Genomic DNA, 17731 nt, shown 5'->3' with positions numbered 1-17731 from the left:
GGAAATAGGTCCAGAACATAAAACATGTTCCAAAATATGATATGAAGATCCCATTTTTTTTTGTATTCTACACATAAACACACATACTTCAAAAAAATCTACAGGAACAGACACTAAAATATTTACAGTGGTTATGTCTGAATTTTGGGATTGCAGCTTTTGTATGTTCTGTTGTCTAATTTATTAGTTACTATTTATTGCCTAATTTATTATCTTTTGAAATCTATACCCTTGCCCCAGCATTGCTAAAAATGACCCAAATACTGGAGGCCAGGTCATTGCAATGTGGTATGCTTCTTGAGCTTCAGCTATGCCCAGAGCCTTTCACAGGGTAGACAGATGCGTCTGGTAACTCCCCTCCTTTGGTAACAGTGTCAGAGGAGTGTCGTCAGCACGTTTGTGGCTTAGAGAAGGGACAAGCACTTCTGAGTGGGAAAACCAGGGTAGACTTGATGGAGGACGAAGACATTGGCGTCGGCTCTTGAAGTATTTAGAAGATCTGACGGACGATTGAAGAGAGAAACCCCATAGAAAGAAGAGCAAAAGTAAAAGCAAGGAAAGAAAAGGAGAGGGAAGGAAATCATGAGGGCAAGTTAAAGAAGTAACACATGCAGTCATTCTGTAAAAACGGGCCATCTGGGGGAGTGTTGGGACGTGGTTCTTGAAAAGTAGATAGAAATACCTCGCAGTGGCCTTAATCTGGCAACTAAGGTGTTTAGGAAGGGGAACGATGAGCATCTAGAGCTGATTTTTCAGGCAACTAATCTGACAGATCCAAGGAATTGAAGGGGAAAGACTGGCAGTGGTGAGACCGGTCTGGACGCTGAAGATGGAGACAGAATGGTGAGGTTGGTTGAGCCAAGGCTGCTTGCCCAATGTGTCGAGTAGGCTGCTAAGCCCGACTCTATTTTTTTTTTTCAACGTTTATTTATTTTTGGGACAGAGAGAGACAGAGCATGAACGGGGGAGGGGCAGAGAAAGAGGGAGACACAGAATCGGAAACAGGCTCCAGGCTCTGAGCCATCAGCCCAGAGCCCGACGCGGGGCTCGAACTCACGGACCGCGAGATCGTGACCTGGCTGAAGTCGGACGCTTAACCGACTGCACCACCCAGGCGCCCCAAGCCCGATTCTATTTAATAGGAGAAACCCTACACTATTTGAATGCTCTTATTTCCTGGTCACTTGCCACAGGGTCATAAACCTCTTATAGTCTGGTCATGCATATAAATTAGGTTATAAGGTAAAAATTTGTATTTTGAATATACATTTGACATTTTTACTTCTCTCTGTCCCCCAACTTCATTATGGCATTACTGGTGCTACTCACTGAGGACAGTATAATGTCTGGGGCTAGTGGGTGGGAGAGAAAAGGCTGAATGATCATGGGCTGGGATATATAAAAAAGGAAACCTCATTGTGGGGGTTTTTAATATATATTTTAATGTTTATTTTGAGAGAGAGAGAGAGAGAGAGAGAGAGAGAGAATGCACACAGGGCAGGGAGGGGCAGAGAGAGAGGGAGAGAGAGAATCCCACAGGCTCTGCACTGTCAGTACACAGCCCAACATGGGGCTCAATCCCATGAACTATGAGATCATGACCTGAGCCTAAATCAAGAGGCATCAACCAACTGAGCCACCCAGGCGCCCCTCAAATTGTGTTTTTTTAATGTTTTTATTTTTGAGAGAGAGAGAGAGAGAGAGAGAGAGAGAGAGAGAAACAAGTGGGGGAGGGGCAGAGAGAGGGGAGACAGAGGATCCAAAGCGGGCTCTGTTCTGACAGCAGCGAGCCTGATGTAGGGCTTGAACTCATGAACTGTGAGATCATGACCTGAGCCAAAGTCAGACACTCAACCACCTGAGCCACCCAGGCGCTCAACCACCTGAGCCACCCAGGCGCCCCATCAAGTGATGTTTACTTGTTTTTTTTAAGTGAAAGATGTAAGACGTTTTGTACAAGAGTTTCTTACACACACAGACAATTTTAGTTCCCTGAAACTACTGAGACGTTTCAGGCCCAAGTTCTGAAGGCAAATACCTGAAAATATTACATTGGTTTTGGGTTGAAGAAATAGTTAATGTCCCTTTTGAAACTAGGTCAAGTTTTTTAACTTTATCTTCTGCTCTAACTCAGGACCCCAGCTGTCAGGCTCTCCCATTAACCCTCCACTTCAGTGAGATCCCCTCTGAAACACATTGTAATTGCAGAAATTTACAACAAAAGATGGAGAGCTCCTCTAATACTTGGTTACAAATCCCTCATGTGGAAGTGGACATTTAAAGCTTTGAGAAGTCATAAAAAACATGTGGAGAGATAGCTCAGCAGAAATTCTTTTCCTTGAAAGAAGCAATTGACCCTTTCTAGCAGCTTTATAGCCCCAGTGATCCAGACTGGGCAACTTGACTTTGCCAAAATGTTTAGTAAGAACTGTTGTTTCAAGCATAAAAAATTTAAGTGACTTCTGTGTAATTACCCCTAAACTACTGTGCCTCCTTGCAGGTGCTACAGGAAAGCTGGTTATAGCCTGGGACATGTCTGTAGTGGGACAGGAAGAAGGTTGAGAGGGTTTTATTACTGGTATGATGAAAAGGTATCAATGTAAGATAAAACTATCTCTTATTAGTTTGGTAAAACGTAGAGTTTTGGCCATTCCTGTGAAGCATAGAACAGAAAGGAAAATTACTTCTGCAATTTGAGGTCAGCATACAGGACTCCAGGGTTATGTAAATGTGGATTTTAAGAAACAGACAAACATGTTGTGCAATTTTCAAGAACACATTCTTGGGAGACTATAGATCCTGGAGAGGGTGTGGAGAAACAGGAACCCTCTTGCACTGTTGGTGGGAATGTAAACTGGTGCAGCCACTCTGGGAAACAGTGTGGAGGTTCCTCAAAAAATTAAAAATCGATCTACGCTATGACCCAGCAATAGCACTGCTAGGAATTTACCCAAGGGATACAGGAGTGCTGATGCATAGGGGCACTTATACCCCAATGTTCATACCAGCACTTTCAACAATAGCCAAATTATGGAAAGAGCCTAAATGTCCATCAACTGATGAATGGATAAAGAAATTGTGGTTTATATACACAATGGAATACTACTTGGCAATGAGAAAGAATGAAATATGGCCTTTTGTAGCAACGTGGATGGAACTGGAGAATGTTATGCTAAGTGAAATAAGTCACACAGAGAAAGACAGATACCATATGTTTTCACTCTTATGTGGATCCTGAGAAACTTAACAGAAGACCATGGGGGAGGGGAAGGGGGAAAAAAGTTACAGAGAGGGAAGGAGGCAAACCACGAGACTCTTAAAAACTGAGAATAAACTGAGGGTTGATGGGGGGGTGGGAGGGAAGGGAAAGTAGATGATGGGCATTGAGGAAGGCACCTGTTGGGATGAGCACTGGGTGTTGTATGGAAACCAGTTTGACAATAAATTTCATATTAAAAAAAAAGAAAAGGAAAATAAAACATTGTTGCATGGAATCCACTTTTTACTGAACTGACTGACCTGCTCCGATAACCAGCTTGTGCACCTTCTGTCACTCTCCAGGGCACTACAAAGTGGAAGCTAAAAAGCAGCTTCTTCCTTTTCCCAGCATCCTCTGGGGACTGTCTAAAGGAAAAAGAGAGTGGAGTAAGATAACTTTTGGGAAGGAAAGTACAACAGAGTGCTAGGTGCGTTATAAATGTTGAAATCAACAAATTATCTCCCAAAGCTACACTCACTCACTACTCTTTGAACACAGAGGAAATGGGAAAAATCAACAATTAAGAGTAAGATGCGGGGTGGTGTCTGGAGAAAGTGACATATTGCAATGTTCCTCAACTGACATTGTGGTTAGGAGCAAGTTGCCATGGGATTTGAAGCAGTTCAGAAGTCTTCAAGTAAGACCCATCATGATCAAAATCAGTGTATGGCAGACAGTCTAAATGAACTGGGTCTATTAATTAATTACGCGTACCAAATCGGGATGGTTTTTAGCTTTTAAAAATTTCAGCGAAACTTAAGTTCCTTTATAAATTGAATCTCTGCTTTTACTTTTCCATAAACAAAATCTGTTTCTTACTATTTGCCTTCTAAAATAGCAATAGCCACGGTCCAAACATTTTATATTAAACACCAAATTTGGCCAAACACCCTGCGTTTTTAAACTGCGCCATTTTGATAATTGTGATAATCAAATCTAGTATATGTGATTTTTTTAATGTAAAATATTTGCATATATTCAGGAAAAGATTTTAAATTCTTAAAATAATGAGAATACTCTCTACATACTAAATGCTTTTCTGGTCTAAGGACTTAGCCTGTCCATGTTCTTCAAACTATTGATAGAACCACTAGATTTTCGTCTATACATTTATATATTCATTCATATACTTGTTACTACATGCACACACACACACCCCTCTGATGTTTTCTAAGGAGTGCAAAACAATGCTGGATCACAGTTTTCTGTGGAATAAAGCTTTGTTTAAAAAAAAAAAAAAGCAGATGCAGCTTAACATCTTATTAACATGAGAACTGTTGTTTTATAAGAACTGTTGTTGTTGTTTTTCCTGTTAGTAGCCAAAGTTGAGGAAAAATAAGAAAAACAAAGAGGAAGCAGGGTGAGTAAATAGCACATTTGATGAGGGTGTCCTCACCTTGTCAAGGCAAGGTGCTCTGAGGCGTAAAGGGTGATAGTGGGGACGCAGATGGGAGCAAAGAGCTAGTGAACCAACCATCATCTCTTCTACAGAGCAATTTTAGGAAGCCCCTGAGGGACGCAGGTAGTCAATGAACAGGAATTGAGGGAGTTGACAAAAGGGAAGAGGCTGGATTCCTCAGAGTCATGGCAAACTGTTCTATGGTCAAGTTGGTAATTCACCAACTGTGCCATTACGAAATATTTACCATATTTTATACTGAGGATTATTATGTAATATAAATAAAGAAATATTAATTTCCCTTTAATGTTTTAGGATTTACGTATTTATTACTTTTTGGAAATTATTATATTTTAAAACTGATTTCCATTCCCTTAAATCTGAATTATAAACTGTCATTTCTGCCTTCGTTTACCGGCCAGTATCCTGCACTGGTACTGTTTTGCTATGTATTAAAAATGAAACCAAAAATGAACGGGTACGCTGAGGCCTTAATTTTGAGCAAATAAGAACAGTGATGTGTGGGGTTAGAAATGGGCCTCTTTCTAAGGTAGTTACCGTGCAGTTACAGTTTGAGATGAGATGTCATTGACGGTGCCCCCTGCTCCACATGCTGGGGCACAGACGTCTCCTTGAGCCACTTCTCCCATAAAACCCTTTATTCTCTTTCCTCCCTTGTTAGCATTCAGCTGTTTTTCTGGATGAATGCGCCACCATTTAGTTCCAAACTCTGGTTCCTAAGGGAAGAGTGGCACACTGTCTCCACACAATGTCACCTCCTGTCTTCCCTGCCTGTCTTCTCTCCTCGTGGTACCAGCCCTTTCCCGTCATCAGGCGACCCTAGCCTCGTGCTTCCTGGCTGCTCGGAAGTGAGAAGTCACCTACTTAGGGTGCTGATGCTGTAGGAGGTCATGGTATAGGGATTAGGCTTCTAGTTCAACAGGTTACTCCCTTGTAGAAATCGGAGTCCTCACCTATAAAATTGACATGATAACAGGGTTGTTGTGAGATTAGACCAGTTCCTGTGTGTTGTGTATGCTGTGCCACTCTTTGGAAGAATCTTCTCCTCCCCTCATCTGGCTACTTCCTATGGGTAAAGGCCCTGAGAATAATGGCTGACGTATAATAGATCAAGAGTTTAAATTTTTTTTTTAATGTTTATTTCTGAGAGAGGCAGTGCAAGTGGGAAAGGGGCAGAAAGAGAGGGAGACAGCTGATAGCACAGAGCCTGATGTGGAGCTTGAACTCAGGAACCGTGAGATCGTGACCTAAGCCAAAGTTGGACACATACCTGACGGAGGCACCCAGGCGCCCCAAAAGATCAGGAGTTTAAGGGGTTGCTTTTATTTACCGTGGCATGGGGGGAAGGAATCTGTGCTTCGTAAGGCAGGCTTTTCTTCTGTTACCCCTCCCCTTTCCTAACAATGTCAGCTGTGCACACAGCTGGTCAATATGGAAGGATGGATGTGATGGCAGGGATGGGCACTGTGGAGAATTTCTGAGGAAATTGGATGGAAAGTAGAAATAGAAGAGGCTTAGGGAAAGTAGCCAGCTGAGGGGAGAAGATTCTTCCAGGGAGTGGCGGCAGCGTGTTCAACACTGATCACGTGAGGAGAACCAAGTTCAGGGAAACACCACCGACCACAGCCGTCTGTAAGGCCAGAGAGGAGGCTTCCAGGTAGACCCATAGCAGGCTGTGCTGCCGGAGTGTGGTGAGAGAGACAGCTGTGAAGTCCTGGAGACCTGCTGGTCTTTCGTGCCAAGGGGGCTGGAGTTTATCCTGGGGAAACTGAGGCATTCAAAGAAGTCACACGATCATATTTGCGTTATAGAAATGTTAGTGTCACGGCTGTGTCAGCGACTGGTTTTGTGGGCTCAATGCTTGGAAGGCCATCCATAGGCCAGTTAGGAGACTCTCGTGACAACTTCCTGTTCCCTCAGAAGTTCTTCTAATCTCCCATCAACTGGGAAACAGATCACCAAGCTAGTTACATTTGAGTCTGAAATATGCATACAGGTTCTGAGGGAGGGAATGATAGGTTTTTTAAATTTGTGACTGGGAATTACTTTTTGTTTGATAGATTCCCAGTTCCTGTCTTCTGTTTAAATCAGCTGTCAGGTGATTTAAGGTCTCACTCTTAATATTAATGGAGCCCTACTGAATATATGGGTGTAGAATTATGGGAAAGTTGATATTTTAATAACAGGCCTCAAAAGTTCCTGAAATTAAAGCCAATACAGTCCTTTGGTTAGTGCTTATTACTTCCTCATGAATTTCTTTGCTCCGATTAGGCAGAATTGGAGAATTCTTCCACTTCTTCAGAAATTCAGGCAGTCTTTGAATATTACTTATACCCCAGCCATTCTACTGAACATGACCACAGAGAAGTTTGTGAGGCATGGTCTGTGACTTCCAGTCCCAGTGTAGCAGACGTGGACCCACCTTTCCTGTTGTGTCCGTCTCCTATCTCCCTTGCAGCATTAAGGTCTACTGGAAAAACAAAAAAACCCAGTGCATCAGTTGGAAGACATGGGGGACATAAACAGACACATAGCAGAAGAAGATGGCCTGCTATCCAGCACCCTCCTGCAGGAGCCGGGCTTGGAGGGGAAGCAAGGGGGAAGGTCACCATTGATTTGGAGCCACTAGAGCTGTGATTTTTTTTTTTTTAAACCAAGGGTAATTTTGCCCCCATCTCCCCTCCCTTCCAGGGACATTTGGCCATGCCTGAAGACATTCTATTTATTTATTTATTTATTTATTTATTTATTTATTTAAATATTTATTTTTTGAGAGAAAGAGAAACAGTGTGAATGGGGGAGGGGGAAAGACAGAGAGATAGAGAGAGAGAGAGAGAGAGAGACAGAATCCAAAGCAGGCTCCAGGCTCTCAGCTGTCAGCACAAAGCCCGATGTGGGACTTGAACTCATGAACCGGCAGATCATGACCTGAGCCAAAGTCGGACGCTTAGCTGACTGAGCCACCCAGGTGCCCCTGAAGAAGCTTTTTGATCATCTTCGCTCTGGGTGTGGGTGGTGGTGGTGGTGGTGCTGTTAGCATATACAGTATGTCCTAGAATGCTGCTAACCATCCTGTAGTGTCCTGCAAAGCTTCCTCCCCTTCCCCTGCCACTCACATCAAAGATTATCCTGTCTAAAATACCAGTAGTGCAAGGGTTGAGAAACTTTGCACTAGAGGTGTTGTCTATACGGGCTGTGTTTGGAAATGTAAGCATCTGGTTGGGGGAAATGGTGGTACTGAGGCAGCCTTGGAGATGTTGGGGTGGTGCCGGACTACAACTGACATTGCACTGGCTCTTAGTAGTTTCTAGTTCTCGGGGCATTAAAACAGGTTGATTGCCAAGTCCAGTGGGTGCCTGACCCTCAAACATCTTAGAAATCCTCTGTGTCCAGTTTCTTTAGTGGGTCAAGTCCTGCTACTCAGGAAGGATTAAAAGCTTGTATTTTCTTCTAGAAATTGTATTTCCTTCTTCAAATGGGACCAGTTGCTCACCCACATGCATTCAGTTCATTGATTTTAATCAAAGTATTCTGGCCCCCATGGCACATGTGTTTAAGTCGTATAAGGGCCCAGGAAGGACTTGACCCTTTTTCCTCAGTTTCCCCTCTTTGCCCTTAGACAAAAGCCATTCTTTTTTTTTTTTTTTTTCAACGTTTATTTATTTTTGGGACAGAGAGAGACAGAGCGTGAACAGGGGAGGGGCAGAGAGAGAGGGAGACACAGAATCAGAAACAGGCTCCAGGCTCTGAGCCATCAGCCCAGAGCCTGACGCGGGGCTCGAACTCACGGACCGCGAGATCGTGACCTGGCTGAAGTCGGACGCTTAACCGACTGCGCCACCCAGGCGCCCCTTTTTTTTTTTTTTTTTTCAAAAGCCATTCTTAAGATAAGTCTAAGGTAAAACTGTGATAGACATTTTGAGTCCAGTGTTTGCAGTGTAATTTATCACTGGCTTTTTCTTAAAAAAAAAAAAAAAAGAGAAGTGTAGGTCCCCAGAATTTATCTAGAAATAATTTCAAAAACTTCAGCATTTATATTCATTGACTGTTCCTCTCCTCTGTGAAGACCTTCAGAATTTCCCAAACTTGCTTAAGCGAGTCAGTCTATTGGAAACTTCTGAAGAGAAGCAAAACTTCATTTCACGCGGCCTTTCATCAGCTCCATGCCTATTCTCAGGGAAGGGAGAAGAACAGAGGTCTCTCTGCCTGACTGACCCTAAGTGAGCGCCTTTTCAGATGCCTTTGGTATGGGAACAAAATCAGCCATAATCTTCGGGGTTTTAAATGTCATTTTCGATACATCAGGAGACCAAAAGGCAGAAAAGTCTGGGAAAATAATAAATAACACTTAGATGGTTTGGGAAAGCAATTAAGTTTTTAATTATGTGCTTAATGCACATCCTGTTTGGGGCCCCAGCTGAGTTTGAATCCTTGTGCTTGAACTGATGTTTAGCAACCATTTCTTAACCAGGAAGGGCCTCCCCGACTCCGAGCCCACACCCATTTGAGCTTCACTGGCTCTTTTGAACAGAAGCCATTCTCACTTTTTACTTGGTTCAGTGAACAAGGTTACTGTGTAAAAGAAGTGTCTGTGGAGTTGTGGGTCTCACTGCCCTGTGCCTCCCCCCCCACCCCCGAGTGTACCTCAAGCTGTGTGAGGCGGAATACTTAGGATGATTAAAAGGGCCCTTCACTGATGATTTGGTGTTTGCCTGGCTGAGGAGCTCAAAGCAAGAAGACGGAGACATGCAGCCATGTTGCAGCCTATTCCAGAAAGGAATTTAGGATGGGGGACCCTAAGCCAGACTGTAAGTTCTTGGACTCAGTAAGGAAATTCAGGAGCCAGGCAATCTTTACACTGATTTTTAACACTTAAAACAGGCAACCATACACAGTAGAAAATGTTTTGTTTGGGGGGGGGAAGAAACGTGCCGATTTTAATGTTCTTAGAGGAAGGAGTGGGAATTGTAATTAAATAGGATGATCTTTGTTTTTTATGTTCTATAGATGATGGGTATATACTTCTGTCTACGTTGTCCTGGAGCCATGGGACAGTTTCTGTGAACATTATGGGCAAACTATCGTTATTTTCCCTTTTCCATGTTCCTACCTTTTTTTTTTTCTTTTGGGAAAACCCAAAATGAAAGCCCTGACATTTCCTGGAGTCTCCTTAAAGTGCAGACCTGGGCCATTGCAAGCTGTACACACACTTGTGCTGCCGTCCAAAGAAAATTTTAGCACGTAATTTATTGATGATTTCTCTCTCTCTCTCTCTTTTTCTTTTAAACATTTGACATGTTTTTAAGTAATCTCTACCCCCAACGTGGGGCTCGGATTCATGACCCTGAGATCAAGAGTCACATACTCTACCAACTGAGCCAGCCAGCCAGCCAGCCAGGCGCCCCTGATGATTTCTTAATGCTCTTAATATTTGTATCTGGATCAGATCAGGAGAATTTGGGGAAATGATTGTTTTTCTATTTAGAGGGGTATATTTGGAAAGTTCTGTTTTTTCCTGCTTGAAAAGAAAAATCTTATTTCCCTTGCCTACCTTTTGGTTTCTTTTTGTTGTTGTTGTTGTTGTTGTTGTTTTAAATCAAACATTGCCTATATTTCCCTTTTGGATTTCTCTTCACCAGAATGCTTTCATTTCCTCAACACATAAACAGTGACTCACATGGGCTTTTACAGACAAAGCTATAGGCATTGGAATCTTAATAGTACCTGTTGGGGTTATTTTTATCCCCCTATTTTCTTCTCTAGAAGTTTCTTGATGTAGATGTTTTATCAAATTTTATTTTTCAGAACAATAAAGATGCTTTACTCACTAAATTACTTGTCCTTACAAAATATTATGTATTTTCATTTTCACAGGTAATATTTGTAAATTTTGTCATAAAAACACATCTGATCTAGGAAAGAAAGGTTATATATAGTGTCAGTATCCAGTAACCATTAGGAGATGGAGTGTGGTGTGTATAAATGATTTGCTGTTGGTATTTTAGGATTATAAAATGAGTCAGAGTGGCATATTAGATATATATTTGTAGCTAGATCTGACTTTTCCTTTTACCTTTGACACTTAATAGCTCTGTGACTTCAGACAAGGTATTTATATTCTATAAGTGTGTTGGTATCATTATTACACAATGAGAATTATCTCTAATTTGCAGGATTGTATGTACTTGAAAGAAATAAGATGCCTTACTTAATGCCCAGTTCCCCAGAAAAAAAAATATCAGTGTTATTAATGTGTGTATTAACTCATTTTCTGTTCCTTTAACTCACTTTCCAATTCATTTTGTACTTAATGACTATTTTTTGGAGACCTATCTTTCTGTGTGGAAAGCATATTTATGTATAGTACTGAAGTATTAGGATTAGATGTAGTCGCACACACAATAAGCACTGATTTTCATAATGAATTACTCAAGTGTGATAAAATAAGATTGCGTCAATCAAATGAAACTCAGGTTACTCAGTAAGAAAATAGGAAAAATGTCTCTGTACGCTCCGTGGCATCCGCTCCGCTCATTCATGAAAGCCCACACAACTGTGGGAGCAGAACCTGTTGTCGACATCAAGCTGCTATGGAATAACTGTAGGAGTTATGAGTGACCCCCCCCCCCCCCCCCCCCCCCCGCCTGCCAGACAAAAACTGTTCTCTGTAATTATCCGACCTATCCTCATCTTCGCACTTATCATTGTCTGATGTAATAATGTGTACTGTGTTCCCACGCTGCGATGTATGCTTGATGGCAGCAGGGAGTTTTGTCGGTTTCGTTCACTGCAAGGGCACCTGCCAACCTAATCAATCTATCGAGTTAATGCATCAGTCCCTAGTCTGCAGTAGGGCCACGCCTACTCTTTATAAAACACACAAGGTAACAAAATCGAGGATACAGTTTTCTTTTTTTCTTTTTTTTTTTTAATTTTTTTTTTCAACGTTTATTTATTTTTGGGACAGAGAGACAGAGCATGAACGGGGGAGGGACAGAGAGAGAGGGAGACACAGAATCGGAAACAGGCTCCAGGCTCTGAGCCATCAGCCCAGAGCCCGACGCGGGGCTCGAACTCACGGACCGCAAGATCGTGACCTGGCTGAAGTCGGACGCTTAACCGACTGCGCCACCCAGGCGCCCCGAGGATACAGTTTTATAGCTAAAATAAAGAGCCTCATAAAAGCACTAGCAGTTTGTTCCAACTTTTGGAAGAAAGGAAAAAGTCAGCACGAAATATTACCATCTTCTGTTACAGATGATTAACGGTGTGCCAAGCAGAACAGAAAACCAAAAAGTTTACTTACTTTGTGAAAAATAATTAAAGTACGGACTCTAGTGAAATAATTTTGTGATAAAAGGCCAGGTCAAAGGTGAAATAAGCTCCTTCCCCTAAGCCCCGGGCGAGGTCCGTGCTCTGCTCCAGAGAGATAGCCCCTTCCACACACTCAGTGCTGTTCAACACACCCTGGCAAACTCAAGCTCCTTCACCAGGAATTTTATGTTGGCATGTTTTTTAAAAGCTACAAGTCATGTGAAATGAGGCTTTCGAAAAACACTAGCCATTCTCAAAGTTACAGTGAATCTGTACTTCTATGAAGAAGATAAAATGTTGTACTTTAGAGTCAAAACACCAGATTTCCACTCACTTTTTTTTTTAATTATTTATTTATTTTTTAAATTTACATCCAAGTTAGTTAGCATATGGTGCAACAGTGATTTCAGGAGTAGATTCCTTTATGCCCCTTACCCATTTAGCCCATCCCCCTTCCCATAACCCCTTCAGCAACCCTCAGTTTGTTCTCCATATTTATGAGTCTCTTCTGTTTTGTCCCCCTCCCTGTTTTGATACTATTTTTGCTTCCCTTCCCTTAGGTTCATCTGTTTTGTATCTTAAATTCCTAATGTGAGTGAAGTCATATGATATTTGTCTTTCTCTAAGTTTGCTTAGCATAATACCCTCTAGTTCCATCCATGTAATTGCAAATGGCAAGATTTCATTTTTTTTTTTGATTGCCAAGTATACTCCATTATATATATATATATATATATATATATATATATATATATATATACACACACCACATTTTCTTTATCCATTCATCTGTTGATGGACATTGGGTTTTTTCCATACTTTGCCTATTGTCAATAGTGCTGCTGTAAACATCAGGGTGCATGTGCCCCTTCGAAACAGCATACCTATATCCCTTGGATATACACCTAGTAGTGCAATTGCTGGGTCTTAGGGTAGTTCTATTTTTAGTTTTTTGAGGAACCTTCATACTGTTTTCCAGAGTGGCTAGAGCACCAGCTTGTATTGCCACCAACAATGCATAAGAGCTCCTCTTCACATCCTCACCAACATCTGTTGTTGCCTGAGTTGTTAATGTTAGCCATTGTGACAGGTGTGAGGTGGTATCTCATTGTGGTTTTGATTTGTATTTCCCTGATGATGAGTGATGTTGAGTATTTCTTCATGTGTCGGTTGGCCATCTGGATGTCTTCTTTGGAGAAGTGTCTATTCATGTCTTTTGCCCATTTCTTCCGGGGATTATTTGCTTTTTTGGGTGTTGAGTTTGAGAAGTTCTTTATAGATTTTGGATACTAACCCTTTATCTGATAAGTCATTTGCAAATACCTTCTCCCATTCTGTCGGTTGCCTTTTAGTTTTGCTGATTGTTTCCTTCGCTGTGCAGAAGCTTTTTATTTTGCTGAGGTCCCAATAGTTCATTTTTGCTTTTGTTTCCCTTGCCTCTGGAGATGTGTTGAGTAAGAAGTTGCTGTGGCCAAGGTCAAAGAGGTTTTTGCCTGCTTTCTCCTTGAGGATTTTGATGGCTTCCTGTCTTACATTGAGGTCTTTAATCCATTTTGAGTTTATTTTTGTGTATGGTGTAAGAAAGTGGTCCAGGTTCATTTTTCTGCATGTCGCTGACCAGTTTTCCCAGCACCATTTGCTGAAGAGTCTGTCTTTATTCCATTGGATATTCTTTCCTGCTTTGTCAAAGATTAGTTGGCCATACATTTGTGGGTCCATTTTTGGGTTCTCTATTCTTTTCCACTGATCTGAGTGTTTGTTTTTGAGCCACACACTCACTCTTACACTGTTTGTGTGACCACAGGCAAATCCCAATTGACCTTTCTAAGCCTCTTTTCCCTCCTCTAAAGGGCAACAGTCATGCCTGCCGTAATCAAGTTAAGATGGTCAAGTAAGTTAATACCCAAGAAAGTGATTTATAATCCATAAAGCAAATTATACAGTGGTAGTTGAAGATATACTAAAAAACAGTGCAAGCTATTTTCTTAAATGAAAAAATTTAATCACTTTATGACTATATATATATTCTGTATTTGTCAAAGTATCATTAATTAGGGGAGGAAAAACCCACCAAAACAGTAAGAAGACCAAGGTACAGTTTTTAATGCCAAGGTACATTTTTTAATACATATATATGTGTATGTATATATGTGTGTGTGTGTGTGTGTGTGTGTGTGTATATACATATATATATTTAAATTTAGAAAACACTGGCGTAGTGGCTAAGATACTAGATTTTAAAGCCAAATTGATGATGATTTTACCCATGATGTAGCTATATATGTCAGACAAATTTCTTAACTTTTTTGAGCCTTGGCTTCCTTCTCTCAATGGTGGGGAGAATATTACCTCAATGTAAGCTTACTATGAAGAATAAATCGAATGAGACCAAGTGCTTAAAGCATCTAGTACAGTCTGGAACAAAATAGATGTTTAATAAATGGTGATTGTGTTTGTGGTTCTTGATTCTTTATAAATATCATTGAGTATATGATTTGTTTCTTAAATCATATGGTACCAAACTTTTAAAATATATTAGTTAGCCACTATTACTATATATGAAAATCTAATAGAAATTTTCCCAGAGAAAATGATCCTCTAATTTTCCATAACTTCCACTTTTCTGGGCCTGAGGATATTTAGATTAAGTAGCCTTTGAAACAAGAATCAGTACAATTAAATTTTCCAAAAGCTATCATTCACTCACCTAAACCTCCTGAGATCTCAAAGTATGTTAGGTAGAATTTAACTTATCCTTCCGTAACAAAACACAGATGTTCATAAAGGGTGTTTCAAGGACAGAAATTAAAAATTCTCTGAGAAATGCGTGTTGTTTGTGAATCTCCTATGCTCTCCAGCCAGAGTTGCTCAAGTTTAAACATAAAAATCTGCTGGATATGTTCTAGCATGAAATAGAATGAAAGGCTGGGGGGGGGGGGGACTTTCATCCACAAGAAGGGCATGAGGGTAGTAATGCATATTGTCATACAACCTAAAGGTGTGTAAGTTCCAAGATTGACTTTATTTAGTCTGAGATGCACATCTATTAAAAGTCACCAATCCTTTCTCAGAGCATTTCAACTGAGTTATTGTCTGGTAAATGATCTCTGAACTAAAGTTTTCGTACTGAATTACCAGCATTGGTATACTGTCTTGACAGTATAATTTACTTTTCTTATCAGAACTTCAAGGTGACGTAAATAAATAAATTTCAATTGAACTATAAACCAATTTCAAAACTTAGGTTAAGTTTTTAATATATGGGAATCAATTCTCCATTAGAAAGTAGTTTCCTACGACGACCTTTTCTATTTAAAAAGATCATGCCATAATCCATTTCTGGATTGTAATCTGGTGGGTGATACAAATGAATTCTTAGTATCTTATCACAGACAGAATAAAATAATGTTGCCTGAACAGCAAGTAACATGTGACATGTGATGAAAGACCAAGAAGGTAAAGTTAATATTTAAGCTTTAATCCACTATTGGCAGTGCAACATTGTCCTGTTTTTCTGTAACACAAGAGCTCTAAAGTACGGTCAAAGATTAACATTTTTATATAACATTTTATGAAGAATTCTTTGAATATTTGAATTTTGTGTTTTCTGGTAACCAAAATACATAATTTAAATATGTAAGTATTTAAGTTTAGTGTTTTTATAATAAAATGCTATCAATACTAGCCAAAGGTCATGGTCAGGGTGAAAAATCAAACAAGTATGTCGCCCAATAATTTTAGTTGGATTACAAAATTATCAAGAACTAAGTGAAAGCTGTTCAACATGCATGAAGTATGTCTACATATGTGAGAGTTTTCTTAGTTCTCAAACACATAGAGTTTGGCATATTAAATATTCTCAAGTACATTCTTAAATATTTATGTATTAAGTATTTTTACATGTATATAGTGAGTATTAGGAATAAGATGGGGCCCTTGTACTACAGCAGCTCAGGTGTGTCAGCTTTGCGTGGTGTTTTTAGAGTTTTCGTATAAATTATATAATCTGTAACCAATAGCAACTGAGTTAACTGAAATTCTGCTGTAGAAACCTAAGAAAGACACACACCTGAGAATGCATGAAATGGAAATGATGTGGGTCATCCGGTATAGAAGAGGGCTGTGTTCTTCAGGAACTATTAAATCAATTGTGCTGTAGGCTTCAAGCAGTTAGTTTTCTGAAATGGATCTTTGCTGTATGTCACTACACCTAATTAAACAGCAATTCCACAGCTACCTCCTAGCAACAGATGTGTTAAATGGTCCCATGATGACGGGTGAGGCTGGGTTCTCCCAAGTCACAGCTCAGGAGATTTTAAGTTTGCTTGTATAGGATATCTCACTCATCCTACTGTGCTTTGCAGATATTGTTTGTTTTTTTTTTTAAATTGGAGGTTTCTGGCAATCCAGCACGTTGATCAGCGCCATTTTCCCAACAGCATTTGCTCAGCCCTCATGTCTCTCTTCCAGTTCAGTGTGGTAATTCTTGCAATAATTCAGACTTTTTCATTATTATATTTGTCATGGTGATCTGTGATCAGTGACCTTTGGTGTTACTATTATAGTTGTTTTGGGATACCACAAACTGCCCCCACACAAGATGGCGAGCTTAGAAGATAAATGGGGGTGTTCTGACTCCATGACCAGCCATTCCCTCGTCTCTCTCCCCCTCCTTGGGCCTCCCTATGCCCTAAGACATAACATATTGAAATTAGGCCAACTAATAACCCTACAATGGTCTCTAATTGTTCAAGTGAAAAGAAGAATCACATGTCTTTCACTTTAAATCAAAAGCTAGAAGTGGTTATGCTTAGTGAGGAAGGCATTTTGAAAGCTGAGAGCAGCCAAAAGCTAGGACTCTTGTGCCAAACAGCAAAGCTGTGAATGCAAAGGAAAAGTTCTTTTTTATTTTTTATTTTTTTTTCTTGTTTATTATTTTTTATTATTTTTGAGAGAGAAAGTGAAAGCAGGTGAGGGCAGAGAGAGAGGGAGATCGAGGTTCTGAAGCGGGCTCTGGGCTGACAATTGGAACACGAACTGTGAGATCATGACCTGAGCCGAAGTTGGACGCTTAACTGACTGAGCCACCCAGGTGCCCCAAAGGAAATTTCTTGAAGGAAATTAAAAGTGCTACTCCAGTGAACACATGAATGATAAGAAAGCAAAACCACTTTATGCTGATACAGAGAAAATTTTAAATGGCCTGGATAGAAGATCAAACCAGCCACAACATTCCCTCAAGCCAAAGCCTAATCCCAAGAAAGGTCTTAACCCTCATCAGTTCTGAGAGAGGTGAGAAAGCTGGAGAAGAAAAGTTTGCTGCTAGGGGCACCTGGGTGACTCAGTCGGTTGAGCATCCGACTTCGGCTCAGGTCATGATCTCACAGTTCATGGGTTCGAGCCCCACGTTGGGCTCTGTGCTGACAGCTCAGAGCTTGGCTCCTGCTTCAGATTCTGTGTCTCCCTCTCTCTGCCCCTTCCCTGCTCACATTCTGTCTCTCTCTCTCTCTCTCAAAAATAAATAAACCTTAAAAAATTAAAAAAGCAAAAAGTTTGCTGTTAGCAGAGACAGGTGCATGAGGCTTAAGGGAAGAAGCCATTCCCATAACATAAAAGTGCAAGATGAAGCAGCAAGTGCTGATGTAGAAGCTGCAGCAAGTTCTCCAGAAGATTTGCTGAGATCATTCATGAAGGTGGCTACACTAAACCAGTTTTTCACTGTAGATGAAACAGCCTTC

The 17731-nt window shown here is 40.7% G+C and overlaps 1 protein-coding gene across 10 annotated transcripts in view; it reads left to right on the top strand.

Annotated features, from left to right (window-relative positions):
- The window catches only part of MAP7 (microtubule associated protein 7), a 179431-nt gene that overhangs the window by 63552 nt on the left and 98148 nt on the right, over positions 1 to 17731 (top strand). Inside the window, exon 1 of one of the 10 annotated variants that reach the window (XM_043593091.1) lies at positions 9317 to 9487. The exons of the other annotated variants lie outside the window; for them this stretch is intronic. Within the exon in view, the coding sequence (XP_043449026.1) occupies positions 9466 to 9487 (22 nt within the window). The 5' untranslated portion in view covers positions 9317 to 9465. Of the gene's footprint in view, positions 1 to 9316; positions 9488 to 17731 lie in introns of those variants that run through there. 10 annotated transcript variants of the gene reach the window in all.

The sequence above is a fragment of the Prionailurus bengalensis genome, chromosome B2, assembly GCF_016509475.1.
Source record: "Prionailurus bengalensis isolate Pbe53 chromosome B2, Fcat_Pben_1.1_paternal_pri, whole genome shotgun sequence".
NCBI lineage: Eukaryota > Metazoa > Chordata > Mammalia > Carnivora > Felidae > Prionailurus > Prionailurus bengalensis.
The sequence above is the reverse complement of the archived record's forward strand: the minus strand, read 5'-3'. Positions and strand labels throughout refer to the sequence as shown.